General features: G+C 37.1%; 1 protein-coding gene across 1 annotated transcript in view; it reads right to left on the bottom strand.

Annotated features, from left to right (window-relative positions):
* The window catches only part of SULF2 (sulfatase 2), a 52,441-nt gene that overhangs the window by 33,591 nt on the left and 613 nt on the right, over positions 1-18,237 (bottom strand). The window contains exons 2-5 of the mRNA XM_005423649.3: positions 12,664-12,911; positions 6,953-7,192; positions 4,095-4,246; positions 682-851 (exon numbers count right to left, since the gene is read on the bottom strand). Coding sequence (XP_005423706.1) covers positions 682-851; positions 4,095-4,246; positions 6,953-7,192; positions 12,664-12,838 — 737 coding nt within the window. The 5' untranslated portion in view covers positions 12,839-12,911. The remainder of the gene's footprint in view (positions 1-681; positions 852-4,094; positions 4,247-6,952; positions 7,193-12,663; positions 12,912-18,237) is intronic.

The raw sequence follows: 18,237 nt of genomic DNA, 5'->3' as shown, positions 1-18,237 counted from the left end.
GTTGCAAAAAGAGGTGATTTGGGAGAAGCATTCATTTTACCTCCCTGTGAGGAGATACCTGTAGTGCAGCATTAAGAGCTGTACATGCAAAATGTCTCTGTTCTATAAACAAGAAACATCTCAACATGGAGCTTATGAACATGTTCCTTCAGGAACCAGGTGATACTGCTTTTGGGATCCGTTCAAGACATTGTATTGGGTCATGTACGGACATACCAGCTCATTCAGAAATAGCCTGTGTAATTTGGTGCGGCAGGCCTGTATTTCTGTTCTTTCCATAAAAGAAACAGGAGTAAGATGCATTGCATACTATAGTTTATAAGTAAGGACAGGGAGATAGAGTTTCTTCCCTTGAAGAGATTATAGCCCAAGAACCAAATTTTGATCACCATGCTCAGAATAAAAAGTGCTTTACTTCCCAAATAAGCTGTAACAATGTCCAACGAATTCAACATGAATCTTCCCACTTATCTCAATGAGCTACAGTTCTGAGTTCTAGATGCAGCAGCCATTCTCAACACACTTGTACTGCCCCTTTACCTTTATCTGGAAGCTCTTCTTATATATTTGTGACAAAGTTATGCCAAGAATACTATAAAGAAAACATTGTTCCCCTGAGGTACCCAGAACTTCCATATTCCAGAACCTAAAAATCAATCAAAGTTTTTGGTTTTTCCTTACATGTGTTCTGAGGCATTAGGAAAGAGCTGTGAATACTGAGGGGCTGAATCTTCAGGACCATGAGGAGCAGCATGGCTTATAACCATCAGTACAGGCCTGTGAGGATATATCTTCTTTGATATTCTAAAGAAGGTAATACTGTCATTGGTAATCAGATCAGTCAGATAATCCTGCAAGTAGAAGCAAAAGTATAATGAGACACTTGAAAAGGAATTTCAAACTGAGGGAGGCAATAGGAAGGAGAGATCTGAGGTATCATAAGAAATAGGAAAAAAGAAGCTACTTCACTTAGAATGGTATGAGGAGGAAGTAAGTTACAAATACTAAAAACTCAAAAAATTAGACTCAAATAATTCTTTCTTCACTGCCTAGAAATACAAAAACCAACAGCTTCTAGCTTTTTTCTCAGAACTGAATGGCACTAAATGAGATCAAACTGTACCCTTTCTTCCTAAAGTGGGTAACTACATGATGAAAAACACAATACTAAATACAATGACCAGATATGAATTAAAAAAAAACCATCAGTGTCAGTATCTTCAAGACGTATAGTCCAACCTTACATCATAAAAATACTGTGAAAATGTGAATGGCTTGATGTTCTTTTCTTTTTTAACCCTCTTCTGAACCAGAAATCTCTAACACGAGAAGATGGTGGGCTAACTGAACCAAAGACTTCATTCAATATTACAGTGACAATCTGATAGATATATAGCTTTGTCACGCATATTGTTGAGAAGTTAGAAAACTTCCTGCAGAAGACCTGGACTATCTCTGTATGTTCTAAGAAGTATCATTATCATTCTTAAGATATCTGCAAGAGCTATAGAGATTGAAGACAGGATTTTTAATGACAAGCCATGCTCTCCCTTAGGTGATTCCCTGGAAACACTACAAATATAAATACCCCTCAAGCATGAGTAGGATATGAAACTACACCTTAAAAAAAACCCAAATAACTGTCATGTCACAGCAGGATGGAAAATCAGACATAACATCTGCCTCTGGTCAAGCAAACAGGTACAAGGTGTGGTACAGACTAGATTGCATCTCCTTTTCAGTACAGCTTTCTGTCCACAGTTAAGACACTTGTTCCTCTTCACCTCTGTCAACATCCTTGGTCTGAGAAGTCAGCTTGTCATTCAAAGAAAGCCTTTTTCATGGACTATATTTACTTCCCCAAAGTTATTTCTTGTCTATTCCAGAAGAAGGCTGGCAAAGTCTCCATTTATAATTTTACACACTGGTACAACACAAGGCATGACTGTTATGAAACTGCCATAATTATGACTGCTCCTGGGATAGCATTTTCCCTCTAAATAGGCATTAAATGAAGGACTTCCACTCACCAAAGTACACAGGAGAAGGGAAAATGTACTAAAGCAAAACTGACTTCTGAACATGCTTTCAATGCCTGAGACAATATTCATAGCTGAGAGAGAATAATTAAGTGCTCTCAAAAATGCACTGCCATTAATCTTCATCATGCTGCTTCTTTAAGCTAGTCAATCACTTGAAATGTGCAACTTATCTTTGATTTAGCCATTACAAGAGTATAGTTTTCCAATTTCATTTTAAAGATACTGGTTTCCACATGGTCAAAGTGAAAATCACTGCAAACCCAGCATTTACCAGGCCAAAAGACCAAACAGAAACATTTCACTGACCTGATTGCTAAAGGGTTTTTTTTAAAGGCCCATACTGTAGAGGTTGTAGTTGCAGAAAGTTAAAGTTAATCTAAAAAATGCTGACAGAAACTGAAAAAGAAAAATCAAAGTAGAATATATCCTGTAAGAAAATCTGAAAGAATTTAATTTTCAGAAGAGCTTAGCAGTTACTTTAGAGGACAAAATAATCAGTGATTTTTTCCCTAGTTTTCCACTGGCACATAATTAACACTATGTTAAACAGATAGGACTAAAAAAATTCATCTGATTATGTTGGTAATTGCTGGAAAATCATGTTTCCAGCAACAAAAATGGCAGGAAAGAGAGAGTCCTCCATTTCAGCTTCTGTTTGCTCATTTGAACTCCAGTGTTAATGTCAAGCATTGTTGTTCTGCACACTGTTTTTTACTGTAGCTGCTTATTATGTCAGAATATGAAGATTATAGAAAGTTTGTATTTCTATCATCTTGTTTTTTATTTATTACCAAACTCTGTAAGAAAAAATTAAAACAAGTGAAATGTAAACATCTTCAACCCTTGCACACACAAAACAGAGCTGAAGGTATTGGAACATAAAGCTCCCCGTTGGGTCCTTGGTATAATGGAGATGGAGAACAGTGCCTATGAGATCACTCGGCTGACACTTTTCCACACAAGATATATTTCCATCATAACATTTCCGTACACACAGCTGTCATTCTTCACAGATCTGAAGGAAAATAGAAGACAAATAATTCTGTACGCTACTTTGCCCCTTCCCCTTAGAGGCTGGTGATGGAGAGGGTAACCCTAGAAGATTGTGAAGCTTTATCTCTCAGCACAAAGTACATTCAATTACAAAAGGCAAATACAGCAAAGGAAAGTAGAAATGCCAGACATCAAGTTTTAAAGGAGAAACTGGCTGTGAACACTATGTTAATGAAACACAAATAGGAAGGCAGGAGTCGCGATCAATAAGAGAAAGCAAACAAAACATATGTTAAACAAATATACATTACAAATCAGTCCAGAGTGATACCATCATACTACAGTGTCATTTCTGCCTACTTTAGGACATCAGTAAAGCTGGTTCCTTTGGAAAGGAGCACTTTTAGCTGAAATAAATGTATTCTTGACTGCAAGCAGGTATTGAACTGTATCATGTTAGATGAGGAAAAAATAAAACTGCATTTGATAATGACTATGAGGCGTTTTTGTAAGTTTAGTCAGGATAGAATATCCTTGAAAGGATATTAAAAAACATATACATCTGTATCCACAAAAATACAAACGTAACAGGTAGATCCTCCAGTGATTCAGAATTGTCATAAATTGTACCAGGATTCTGTGAATACTCCATAGTATTGCGGCTGTGAAAGAAGTTCCTTAAACGAAAAGGGTGGGTTCTAGCTGGAGGGAAACAGACTCTCATCTCATTAACGCTTGTGTAACTCCACTGCCACAATAATTATCATACAAAGCACAGAAATAGTTAACCGGAAGCATTTAAGTCTACTGCCACATCCTCAGGTCGTAATATTTAACACAGTCTCAGAACATTTTACTTGTTTACACTGTTAGTAACAATCTTTTCAGTAACATAACCCTCCCAGAATGGAAGGTAACAATGTCCCAACACTACTGTTACTCGTTGTAGATGATGTTACACATAGCAGCTTTCAAGTACAAAAAGAGACTGAAACTATGAAGTGCAGCTTTCTTGTGGTCATGTCCAAATGTTAGTAGAAATAAATCAACAGGACCTACCCTGGAGTAGTCATATCCATGCTTCTCCTTCACTCCATTTCTACAGAGCGTGTAGTTGTAAAATCGAGAATTTTTAAGCAATCCAACCCATTCTTTCCAACCGGGAGGCACGTAGGAGCCATTGTATTCATTAAGGTACTTCCCAAAGTAAGCTAGGGGTAGAGAAAGCAGAAGCACAGTAAGAAGGCATAACAGAAACGCCATTGTTAAATTGATTCATTCCTTTCTGTTTTTTCTTCAAATAGCTTTCTTCTCTCCATTACAACAGATCTAAGATAAAAGTTCTGAGTTTTAATCTTGCCTCTGTTTTTTTTTGTTATTTATATCTCCCTAATGCAGATATTTTGATTTACAACCTATGTACAGGAGAAATGGACCACGATTACCATTATACTTTCTTTTTCAGTACCTGATATATTTGGAGTCAGACATTCCTCCTCCCAGACTCTTCATATCCTTCATGATGCTGAGGTGCATCTATCCACCTATTAGTGCCCTGTGAAACTGCACTTACCGCCAAGAGTGTGAAATAAGAACTAACGTTTTAAGATATTAACACTCTATATTTCAATATGAATGCTGTGCATTAGGTATTTTGAAAATGCATTTAGCGCACTGCTCTTCTGACTTATTTCAACAGACAATTTTCCAGCTATTAACTTGGGTTCTGAGCATGCGTCTTAATTACACATAAAGATTTGTTTACCTCTCTAAAATCTCTTGCTTCTGTATCTGATACCAGTTTTCCCCAGCCCAAAGTTGAACATTTGCCCAATCTTTACTATAGTGAGGGAGCGGGGGGAAAGAGAGAAGAACACTTCCATTCTTTTTTCAGATGTATATCTAGCAAAAATTACTTTTAATATTTTTGTTCCCTGAGAGACAATCAGAGGGAAGCAGATGAGAAAGTACTCTCAGCATTGCATGGAACAACCAGTTAGCCCAAAGGTCAACCATACGCTGCATTCACATCATGGCCAAATATACTCTTAGACTGACAATGTACAGTTGAATAAACCTAGTGAAATTAATGAATTAACTGCAGAAATATGGGGGTTCTGTCTGAGACAAAAATCCTGTCATTAAGTATTAAATTTTGCTCCATGGGTAAGATTTTTTCATGATACCAGTTCTTTATAGGTATTAAAGTAACAGAGCAGATTTTCCAAATCAGTAATTCCTAAGTACTGAAGCCACCTTCAAAATGGTCGACAAAATGGTCCCAAGTCAGCACCTTTTGTGACAACCAGAAGTATGACACTACTGTAAGGATTAGAAGATGTGGCCTTAGTATAATTACCTCAGTAACTGCAGGAAATCTAATGGGTTGCATAAAACATACAGTGAGTCTTCTGCATCTTAAGAGTATTTTCAAAGAACAGCTTAAGACTACATTTTGTTATCAGATCCCTTTAGTTCCTTCATTGAGGTACTTCACCCAGTAGACTAAGAGGAGAAATACAGGTGTGTCTACTGCACACTGATGGCCAATTTTTCTCTACCTTATGGCACACTGACAGCACAGTGTGCTATCACATGCTCCATCCCCCATTATCATAGCCAAAGACTGAACTTCCCTTGAGCTTGGTCTCTCTATTCTTCCAAGTACAGTGCCTAAGAAAGTTAGTCAAGCTTTTTAAAGTGCCGAAGTTAGAAAGTATAAAACTGACAACTAAGGCTGAAACCAAAGAAACAATTAGGGGTAAGACGCACCTTTTCTGCCGCCTATTTTTCACTTACAACTTGTGCAAGAAAAATCTGCACCACACTGCTCCCTTCTGCCTGCATACAACTAGCACATTCCCAAAGGTGTCAGCAGCAGCACCAGTCTCTATATATCCCAGCCACAAATGCCACTACCTCAGAGAACACACTACAGAGCAGAAAGACTGATCCCCAGAAGAATCATCTTTTGCAACAGAACAAAACACAGGGAAATCACAATAGATAGAGAAGTGGCAAAGGAGATGCGAAACCAGCAGCAGAAAAGAAAAACAGATGGAAGCTATGAAGCGGAATAGAAGAGTACAGTTTCTGCCTTCAAGATTGCACAAAAGAGAAAAGAGGAGAGAAAAACCCCAGGGAGATGGCCTGGGTTATGAATTGATTAAAAAACTTTCTCACTCCAAGGTTGTGATTTGAAATATATAAGCAAGCCTCAAAAAGCTTTACTCCTCATTGCCTCTTTTTCTACTCCTTGAAAAGCCCCAAAAAAAACAAGCAAAAAATCCATCCAAGCCAACAAACAAACAAACAAGCCACACCACAAACAAGGAATTAAGAAGCTAAAGTGTACATCTGCAGGGCAAACCAGTACTACCAAAGGACCTCAAAACTAAAGAATAAAAACCAACAAATTATTATTGCCAATTATTCATAAACCTTTCTGGGAATTGATTGTCTAGAGAAATCATACCAGCCGACTGCCCCAAAGCACAAAAGGAGCAGTCTCTTCTCTCTCATTCCCAATTTGCTTCATATATCAGTTTTATGAAAGAAGTCAAAACACTAATTCCTTTTCATAGCACCTTTCTTGGTTGCTCTGCACACTTCAGGTAATTGTAGGCCATATTCTAGGTTTGCTAGGTCTTCAGTTCAAGCATACACGGTATTTTGTTTCCATCTTCTGAAAATGAGAAGTCTTGGGATTTTTGTTGGCTGTTTGTTTGTAAACAAAAAATTCCTTAAGTAAAAATACAAGGAACCTAAAGCAACACCAAGACCTAAGCTCTGGCATTATGCACGTAAGAATGCCAGAAGTCAAGAAGAAATTAGAATTAAAAAACATAAATTAGCCTTTGTACTAAGTCTAAGGCAAGTCTAAGGAAGCTTTCAGATGGACCCAGCCTTGATCTTACCTGTCCTGTACCCTGTATTGTTGAGGTACACTGCAAAGGTGCGTATTTCATGCTGAGCCTGCCAGGATGGAGAGGAACAGTTCTCATTGTTGGTGTAAGTGTTGTGGTTGTGGACATACTTCCCTGTCAGGATAGAGGAGCGAGATGGGCAGCACATGGGCGTTGTCACAAAGGCATTGATGAAATGAGCACCTCCATGTTCCATGATACGTCTTGTTTTATTCATCACTTGCATAGAACCTGAAAGAGGGAAAACATGTCAGAAATATTTTCTTGTTTCAGTCACAAAAGCTCAGATGCTACATTAGAGACCTGAAGGAAGCACAAGTAGTAAGGGCACTGTTATCTCTAAGTGAACCCAAATCCAGAGAGCTTCCTGATCCTGCCTCAGTGAAGTTCTCCCATTGTTTCAGTAAGGACTAAATACTGAAGTCCTAAGTAAAGATTTGACTCAAGCATGTTGACACAGATCATAATGCTTCTTTCATTTCTCTCTCTCTAAATTCAAGATTTACAACCGTAACTATCTGCAGCATCTCGACATCCTCTCTGGGGCTGCTAATACTGTTCCAGCAGCTGAGGGTGAAAAGCACTTTATACAGCAACCCTGATCAAAGTATACGTACTCCGTAAGTGTCCTTTAATTTTTGGTTTCACAAGAAACCTGATACGCTACCTTTTGTGCCAGCCTTATGCAAAAGGCTGAGGGTTGTAAGCACAGAGTCATTTCATTTGGAAGACTATTTAGTCCAAACTACTGCTCAAAAAAGGTCTTCTGGACTTGTTGTGCAGTTAAATAGTTCTATTCCCTAGTGTGAGATATTAGGAGGTATTGATTTCTCTAATTGTCACTGAACCAAAGACACCAAAAAACTCACTAACAAGTTCACTGAGTTCTAGCTATCTGCTTCATCCACTCTGGTAAAAGTCTTACTATCTACATTTTCTTAGGCTTGATTCTGCAGAATCAGATTTTTAGATGACTACTTGGGGCAGGTAACACTATGTTTTATATAACCAAACAAATAAGCAAGGGATTTGGATAAATTGGGGTAACATGAATAAAAGTCTTTTTGACCACAATTACTGAATGCCGCATTGCTGCCAAATGGTTTTTCTGTTTATTCAAGATAAGGTTTTGGTCAAAGACTGGATGTTTACCATAGACATCCACCTAACTAAATCTGGATCCATATCAGCATTCTTCCTAAACCCAGAAACACCAAGTATCAGAGAAATAAGAAATTTAGTTTCCCTCCTCTATCAGTGCCTAATAGTAAAAACTGAGCAAGTTAGAGAAAATTTTCTTGATCTAGGAAGAATTTCAATTTTCTAAAGAATTTGTCATGGTACATGTCAACAGCATGACCTTGCAAAGGAGATAAAACCTGTTCATCACCAACCCTCCCTTCTTGTTATGAGCAGAAAAAGCCAATTGACAACATGGAGAGGAAGGTATGGGCTCATGCTAGAATAGGGTTGGGGTTAACTTGCCCAAGGCTGAGTTGGATTAATAGCTTAGCTTTAATCAAAGCTGATGGCTGCATCCTACAACCATCTGGCACAAACTATGTTGTTTCTGTCAATCATGGATTTAGGTTTCTTCTAAGCTCTTCTAAGCTCAAAATTTCATCATGAAATTGCAACAGTAGGTTGGTTAATACAGAGCACATTGAAAAAACCAGGAGTCAAAACCTGGAGGGAAAATGGTCATAAACCACATACAAAATCTGACTCTCTGGCACCATGAAGAAAGGTTAATTGCTATGGTAGGTCATTTTACCTAAGAACTGCCATGGCATTAGTTTGAGACCATTTTGTTGGAATGAGTATTAAATAGAAATTGAAAATCTCTTTGTGCATTTCTCAAGTCAGAGCACATGTCATATCACTTTGTGACAAGAACCAAGGCAGGTTATTGCACTGCCCCCTTAGAATTTGCTAAACTTCACATATCAAAAAAGAGTTTCTGAAGAAAACAATATTTTACTTTTTTGTTTCTATAATAGCTGTGGTTAAGTGTTAGTGCTTAAAGGTACGTACAATACAGTTAACAAATATAACAGCTAATTATACATTATGTGAGCTTGAAAACTGTGGATGTTTCCTCTGTTGTCTTATGAGCTAGCCCAAGTATAAACAGGGAGTCTGAAAAAATGTTTTGCCATTGCAATATTGAAATACAATTTAACAACGCCTTTAAATGACAGAGGCATTTATGCATAAATAACAGTACATGTTAAGACTCCCCTTGGGGAGAGTAAGCTTCTGTAATAAAAGAAGCTGTACTGCTGTAATGACAACATCTTATATATCAACAGTCTTAAACACAAAAACATATGATCTAATCTGCTTCTCCAGCTTGAGAACTAATACAGAGTGACAGGGCAGCGCAAGGTAAAAATCCAGCATACTCTTCTGTACAATCTTAAATAGGCCAGCTTTAAATATTTTAAACAGCATTAAACCAGCCAATGAAAGCTTATTTTCTTCCATTTGCCTCCAATACACAGACAACCATTCTCTGGCAGATTACTTATGTGTTAATCAGCAACTGGGACCTCACCACACCACCTTTTGAGCTACAAAACCTTCTGAGATTTCGCTAGTGGATATATGACAGGAAGTCATACTTTAAAAGTATCAATATTTAATTCAGAAGATGTTGCTACCCATCAAAAACCACTGATAATAAACAAAAATCTAGCAGTTAAAAGAAATTTCTACGCCATTTTAAGAAAATATTCATTGGATTAATAAGAAAATATGGAAGTTCAATCAATTTGAAGTGTTAAAGTTACTCAGTGAACAAAGTTAAGCAAACTTTATGTTGAAATATCACTTGAAATGTGCGCTTTCCATAACTTTGCTTCACCTATCTTCACAGTTCACCTCAGGGACGAAGCTGATCTTTTGACTAATATTAATGGAGAAAATATCAAATTATTTATGAAAAAATACTGACTTCCTATTAGTTGTGTTTTGTTGAAGAAGGGAATAATTTAAATTTTATGGAGCTCCAACTGTTGAAGAACTTGTATTAAGTATCAAGTGATTTGTCTACTCTGAAGCACAACTTCAGAAGTGTTTTCCAATAAACTGAACTCCAGAATTTTGTCTCCTAAAGACTTCTCTTTTAATTGTATTTTAAACTCCTTAGACACCCTTCTCACATCTTCATTTCCCTTTCTTCACCCCAAGACACCCTCACATTTAACAAAGCTCTAAAGCCCCCATCTCCACATATGATAACTAAGAAAAAATTATCTTCCATGCTACTTTTGTAGCTTTTCAGAGGAAGGTGTCAAAACATACAAATCACCTCTCACTCGAATTTCTTTAATGTGGTTGAAAAAGCTCCTAAATAATCAGATATTTCTCCAATTAGACTATGAAATGAGCTGGTTTGTTAAAGCCATAGCAGTATGGTAGGCAAACCTGACTCAACTGGAGATACTGAATCCATCACACACAGGACATCAGCATTATACTAACTTAGATGTAGTAGGGGAAAAAAAGTCTGTTTCTAATTAATTATTCCTGGTCACTATATTCCTCTTCTTTATATTATGCTTGTCAGTACAAGTATTTTCATTAGACAGTCTATCAAATATGTCTGTGTCTGTAGTTCTTGATGTTCTCATTTGTCTTCTCCCATTTGTATCCATTACAATCTACACTCATTCTTCCTTTGATGTCCTTCAGAGATTCTGCATTTGATCTGCCAGCCCTTCACCAGTATTTTCCTTCTTCCAATACAAGGCTGAGGTTTGGTTTCCAGTAAAACGATTAAGAGTAATGTGAATTAAAAGACAAAACCAAAACAATAACAACAACAAAAAAAAAAAAAAAAAAAAAAAAACCACAAAAAATCAAAACAAAAAAAACACCACCTCCTTTCAGAAAAGGACAACATTGTCTTTCTGGTAAGCTCCACCTGCTACTGGCACATTGCTAAATCTATCTTTAAATAAATAAAGGAAAGGCTGTTAAAGGCACTTGAGACTGTGTTGCATTCCCTTTTACCTCCAAAGTTGCTACAAGAGAACAATGAAAGCTAAAACACCAATCAGTTACAGAATATTCTTAGAAACCGATGAAATCTTACCCACAGTTTTCTCTGCTATGCCTTCATAGCTTCCAACTTTTCCTTAGCTTTTATTTGTAATTCACGTTTTGTTTTCATCTTGCTTAAATGCACTAACTACAATCACCACAAACGGCAATTTTGATTAACTTGGACAGCTCACCGGACAACAATAAAAATTAATTCCAACAAATATTGAGTCTCCCAAAGCCATTAGTGGCAAATGACAAATATCCAATCTCAGCTTCATCAAATGGATTTTCCTTAGTTAGATCCTAATTTGCGTGGACACATGCCCATTATCCTTGAAATTGGAAAGCATCAAGTTATCAGGGAAGTGAAATATACTGCCCAAAGGACTTACACGATTGCATCAGAAACAAAAAAGGCTAGCACAAAATAGAAGATGATACATTTTTAGGACCATCCTCCAAGCCTGCAAGAAAATGTGCTTAGGTTTTTTGGGATATATGTTCTTGAAATTGCTTAATTTCTGATCCAAATAACCATTAAAAAAAAGGTGACAACAATATAATCTGATCCTGATAATTTGAACAGCATTTAATTTGATGAGATTACTTCCATAGCAGTTTTTCTTACCACCTTGAAGAAGAATGTGACGTCTATGATTCTGCAGACATACAGTAATATTGATACAAAGGAAGCATCTGTACAAAGACTGCAACGTTGCTGTGATTCACTTCTCAACAAGATGAGTAAGTGTATGAGAAGTACAAGTTGATTAATTTTATGTTCTATTTCTTCTGTGAGGTCCCTTTTCCAAATTTTCCTATCCATACTAGAAATCGGATGCAGAAAAATTTGGTGGCAAAACTACCTCACCAGACTACACATACAAGAGTTCTAATTTTTCAGATGACCGAGGCTTCATACACATATGAGAGTATAATTCTAATGCAAAATTATTAATGTTAACTGGTTTGTGTTAATCACTTCTCATAACTAAAGACAGCATTTGGTAAATACAAGCTTGTTCAGGTAACACAACAAAACCCAAACTGCCAGTTAATTCATTATTCCAAATCATTAGGCATACCATGTGTTTCATCTTCATCTCCTTTCTTCAACAATTAACATAGAGTTGATAACAGAGTAGATCTTTTCATTCTGTATCATTTTGCTCAGTAATCAACTACACATCTAAATGGACAATTACAAGAATAGTATGACTGTGTTAGGTAACATTTAAGTAAATAAAATGAAAATTGTATATGTAATGAATGCCTGCAATTACACAAAATAATTTGGATAATTACATGGTGCAATTATCAGTTATTAATTTAAACCTGCTGTTTTGGCATGCAGCTTCCCAGGGTATACTTGCAATTGCCAGAAGCAAAGCTTAGATGTTTAGATGAAGACAGACAGGCATGAATGTGTATTTCCACAGGAACAGAAGCTTTAACATTCTGGGCCTAACTTTTGCTGTCCCTGAATTGCAGGCGGATGGAAAGGATGCTCTTCATAAAGGCAGGTTTAAACATTTTCTTCCTATCATTTTTCATATTGAAAAAAAATTCTTATTTTGAATGCAAGGATCTAGCTTCAAGAAAAAGCAATGTCATACTCATTGGCCGAAATTCTCTTTATAGTGGTCTCTTACCAAGTTCTACATCCTGATCATCAGTAAGAACAAGGATGATGTTTGGGCGGATGTTTCTACGGTCTCTTTGAAATCTTCCCTTCAGACGTTGATTTAACAGGAAAGTTGAACTTCCATCCAACAGTGATAAAACAGTCATCATGAATAATCCAAGGACAATACTATGCTGTGCCATGTTGTGCTGATTTAATGTTCTCTCTGAACAAGGTAGCTTAACGGCTTCTATTTCTTTTTCTTTTGCAGGTCTCCTATAAGGGAGAGGGAAACAAGTATTTATCTACATTTTCACCCCTCTGCACCCATCAAGGAACAGCCAGGTTCTCTCCAAAGAGGTAAAAAGCAATGTACTTGAAATAATTTTAACTCCTAAGAAAAAACTAACCAAACTCCCAAAGCAAACACTTATTTTTCTAGTGCCAGCTAGTAGCAGAAACTTGAAAAATTTAATTCATAAGCTGTTATCAACGTAGGCAACAAAATTTCACTCCAAGCTCAGATCTGGCAGCAAGCTCAAGGATTTAGCAGGGTTTCAAAATCTTTTGCTTTCATACATATAAATAGCAATCATCCTCCTTCTTCCTTAGTGACCCATTTACAGATGACATACATCAAAAATACAGATGTTGAAGAGAAAAAAAGCCCATATCTATCATAATTCTCAAACAGGACTGTCGTAAAATTTACTGAACTAACAACATATTTGCAAAGTCAGAGAACACTCAGACAGAGGATTTGTTATATACTGACTTATCTTACAAATTCCATTAAAGAGCGAAGCTGCCCTGATCTTGGAATTATGTTATTATATTGTTTGAAGTCTGCTAGAGCTTTAATGCTAGTGCAAGATCCCTTCAGCACTTCTGTTGGCTTCCAAGATTATACACTTTTTTAAAATATCATTATTAACAACGAACACATTTGAAGGCCCATTACTGCTAATGTTCGGGAATGGATGCAACAAAGTGACTTGCACTGCCTATGTCTGGAATGCAAAACAGAGCCTATGCTCCAAAAATTGACTTGATTGCAAAACAGAGCACATCTAACTGGTACTACTCCTGTTAATGATGCAATGAAAAATTCTTAGTAATTCCTACAAGGAGATTACAAGGAATGAATTAGCATGCTGAAAAACCTTTGAAATCACAACTTTGCTCAGTCATCTTTTGATATAAAGGGATCTTCTCTTGCCTTTAGAAGTCAAAATAACAACATGAAAACGTACTGAAAATATCAAGTACTAATTATTTCATCAGATCCAGCAATCAATGAGTCATTTTTTAATGAATTCCCTACTTGCTCCCTGTCTTTTTCTGGACTGGTGCCAATGATCTTTTGTACAAGAAGGAAAAATCAATTTAAAATTACGCAAGAGAGATTCTCTGATTTTTGTAAAGCCCAGAAACGTCAGAGCAGAAAGAACACAGCACAATGTGTTTTACCCTAAGAAACATGTTGGCTAGTCTACCTGTACAGAAAACAGTTTTTACTCCAGCAGATTATTTCATAGCCACATTATTACTTCCTCTCTGTCAGCTCTTTGAGATAAACTTTCTTAATCAAAGTTTTCATGCATTAGCAAAACCACTGGTCTGAAAAATTATAATCAGTTTCTATGCTCACGTAAATTGAATTTTCACATAAGTCAACAGATATATTGCTACACCAATATGGAATATTTATTAAGAGTACTTTCCAAATTTGCACACTGATAGGGTTTGGAGGAAATAAAAAATCCTCCTTCCTCAATAGTCTGTCCAGTGGGTTTCACAGGTAGGGGAAGTTACCTTTTTTCCTAGAAATTAAAAATTTATTTACATACCCCCATACTTGTTCCAATGGGCAGGGAAAGAGCTTTCAAATTTAACAGATGCAGTCGTAGTATCTGCTGCTGCTACGAAATATGCCAGGCTATAGCAAAAGAAACACTGAGAAGTCAAATCAATTTTCATTCCTTGTACTAAGAATTCCATCTGAAGCAGTATAACTGGGAAGAATTATGTCAAGGTGTTGCTGCTGTCCAGAATAGACAAAAGCAGCCTGAGAAAGAAACCTGTATCTGTTTCAACAGGGGAGTGTAGAAAGAAAGTTTGCTTAACAGGCACATACTCTCAGACACGAGCTTTTTGAGGCACAAGGTAGAGAAATGCCTTCTGCTCTTCAGAAACTACACATATGTACTTTTGTTAAAAAAATAAACTAATGCTATAGATGTTTTCATTACACACAAACATTTTTCAGAAGGTCTGGAAGTTCACGTGGGTTTTCTTCAGTCTATACTAGCCAACAGCTTCTCAAAATAAAAGCATTTGCTAACTTTTCTTGTGGCATTTGGAAGGCTGCCCATTCTTGCTATATCTGGTCAGAACTACCTTCACTACAGTGTTGTGCATTGAACAGTCTTTCTTACATTTTTCTCATCTTTAAAACAAATACATGGGAGTAACCTCCCGACCTCATTGCCTCTCTCCCCTTAGCTAGTCATTTCCTCACACTTTACTGCCCCTCACACACTGCATAACTAAAAATAGAAACTGTCCCCAGCTCAGAGAGCTGCTTAGCTATCTATGAAATACTTAAGACATTTGGGGACTCACATAAACTGCTCTCCTGCAGCTATTTTATCTACACTTGTATATCTGTGGTTAAAAGAATTAGCAATCTCTGAAAGATACTGTGAGTGGAAGAAAGAATGTCATGTCAGATACAACAGGCATCTTCCACCAAACCTGTTACATCACTCCCCCACAATGAATATTTTTCAACTACTGTGATGTGTTATGTTTCCATTGTTATCAGGGTAAGAACTCCTGGGAATCAACTCAAAGTGTGTAATTATGTGCAAAAGTCATACCAATAAGTAGGTAAGAAAATCAAAGTAATTTTAGAAAATAACCTATTTCTTAAAGTATATTTTCACAAGACATACATGCCACAACTTAACAGCATATACACAGTACAATCCAAAAGCTAGCTTTAAGTAGTTTTTAGAATAGCAACACAAGAGGGTCTCTCGTGGATTGCCAGTGGCCAAATACAGATTGGTTTTTTTGACTCCTAGTCTTTGGTGAACTTCCAGGAAGAAACACAACAAAGTTTCTATTAACAGTTCTTTTCCCAGTCCTGTCAACAAGGTTAATCTGCAACTTACAGATAAAGCCAGAACAGTTCCACAGGAGTGCCCCAATCTTTTAATATAGCACTTTTAATATAGCACCCTCTCCAAAATGCAATTTTGATCTGAGTGGTACAGATGGTCCACTGCTCTCTGTGCCTCTGCAGGCCATCCTCCAGTGTTAAAGATGCTTAATCTGTAGTGGTTCTCATTAGAATTAAGTATGCCTCTTATTTTCTTCCAGATTACACATATGAACTTGAAAAATCTAGTCACTCATGTTTTATATTTAGGAAAGTGCTATCAGAAATTTATGAAATCTTCTTCAGAAGAGGAATCTAGCTGAGTTTTCTTAAGCCTATCAAACTTCTTAGAAGGCTGCTTTTGGGGAAGTCTGGTCCTCTTACTTCTTCCTTCATGGCAACACAAAATGTTGCATAAACTTACATTATAAATGTTGAAGAGATAAAGCCGGACATCCACATCCCGTTTGTAAAAGAAGTCAGCAAAGGGCTGTTTCCAGGTAGCTTTTACACCAAGGAAAGACTTCTTTATAACACTGCCCTCAGTAATCCACGTCAGTTTTACAGCAGCAGAATGCACAGGGATGACTGATGTCAGTTCTATCCTAGATGGTATTTTTAACATGCTATTGATTAGTATTGCTTGGCACAGATGTAAGAGGCCCCATGTGTGCAAAATTAGTAACTGACAGTAGCTTGCATAGACTGGTGCTCCCAAGCTCCCTAATGCAAGTCCCAGCACAACTGTCTACTGCATAAGCTCTGTGCAACTTCACTGAAGTCAGGTAATTCAGTTATTACAACATAACCAAGAAGAAGATCAGACTCTTCCTGTAACTCTGTATCAAATAAATGTCTACTTCAAGTCTACTTCTAGAAATTACTGCCTGTAGTAACGTTTGCATTACCTGGCTTTGGGTTTTATTTGTTTTGGCTTGTTTTCCTTTTAAATAAGTATACTACAAAACACTAGGTACAGAATTGGTATGACAAGTTCAACTTGCCCAGCAGCCACCACAGAACAAGGTAACTGCATGTGATCTGCACAGTGGAACTGCACATTAAGGGAAAACTGGCTGGAGAGAAGCAACACACACCTGCTCTCAATATGGCTGGAGCCAATACCAGGTGGATTATTTAAGCAGACCTAGGTGTGTAATTCATCCAGTGTTTAAATTCATTGAAATACATGGTGCTGGAGACATTCCCTAGCAACCAACCCAATCAAATCCACTCTACCAGTTAAATGGATTCAGCTGTGCTGCTGTTCTTTTAACTGGAGTCACTCCTTTGCACCGAGCTTTGGTTATGATAGGTCTTCTCTCACTAAAGCTGTCAGCCGCCACTTCAAACCATTATATTGTGTTTGTAAGAGATAAACACATTTTCATATGTGGATTGGGAAGAATCTTGTTTACAATCTAACAAGGTTCCCAGGGGAAGACTGGTATCAACATTACTGCTGTAATCTAACAACATGCTGCGTTTGCTTATAGTTTTCTACTTTCTAATTTTTTTCCCCTCAGGCAGTCAAAAATTTATGAGAAAATACAAAAATCAAATCCCCAGTGCTAAATGTGACTCTTGAAGATTACAGTTGTGCTGATTTACAGTCACTCAATTACTATCAAGACACATTCTTCTGACTTGCTTGCCTTATGCTGGTGAACACTAGACAAAAATGAAATATTTATCACAGAGAAGCTTGGTCACATTACAAAATCTCATTCATATTTTGTAACTTTATTTTAAATAAAACAGAATTGTAAATTAATTATACATTTCCCTAGGACTTGATATTTTAAGAAATGTTCTAAGCACCTGAATCTATTTTCTTTCTGCCCACTGCTTGAATATTACTGTGAGAGTTTCCCAGTGACACACAAAGAATTAATTAGTCCTCTGATAGGTAAAATTGCTATTTGGATCCCCCAAATACAGAATCACAAACACATTTTTTCTGCACCATATGCAACACCCAACAACAACTTGAAAGAAACAAAGAATTATTTTGCTATTTTACCTATTATTGTCGCACGTTTTTATATAATAGATGCAGTCTTTTACTTTAATGATAATTATGTTAACTTGGATTAAGTACAGTAAAAACCACAGACTCATACTTCTGAAAATACTGTAAGGGAAGTGCTTCAAGATAGAAAAAGTAGGCAAAACCAGACACCATTACACAAATACATCCCACCAAATAAATACTTTTTTTGTAGCCGTATACTTGGGGGGGGCGGGAGGGGAGCGATCTCCCTGTGTTTATACAGCTGCAAATACACAGAGGCGTTCAGATACACACACTGCCCGGATCGGTCCGGTGATGTGCCAAACGTGAAGCTGAGCGCTATGGTATCCAATTGTTTTCTGGGAACTCTTCTCCGCACAGCCTCGGCGCGGCTCCCTCAGCCCGCACCCTCGGACGCCCCT

This window comes from Geospiza fortis, unplaced genomic scaffold (assembly GCF_000277835.1).
Source record: "Geospiza fortis unplaced genomic scaffold, GeoFor_1.0 scaffold361, whole genome shotgun sequence".
NCBI classification, from domain to species: Eukaryota; Metazoa; Chordata; class Aves; order Passeriformes; family Thraupidae; genus Geospiza; species Geospiza fortis.
Note: the sequence above shows the minus strand (reverse complement) of the source record. Positions and strands in the feature narration are given on the sequence as shown.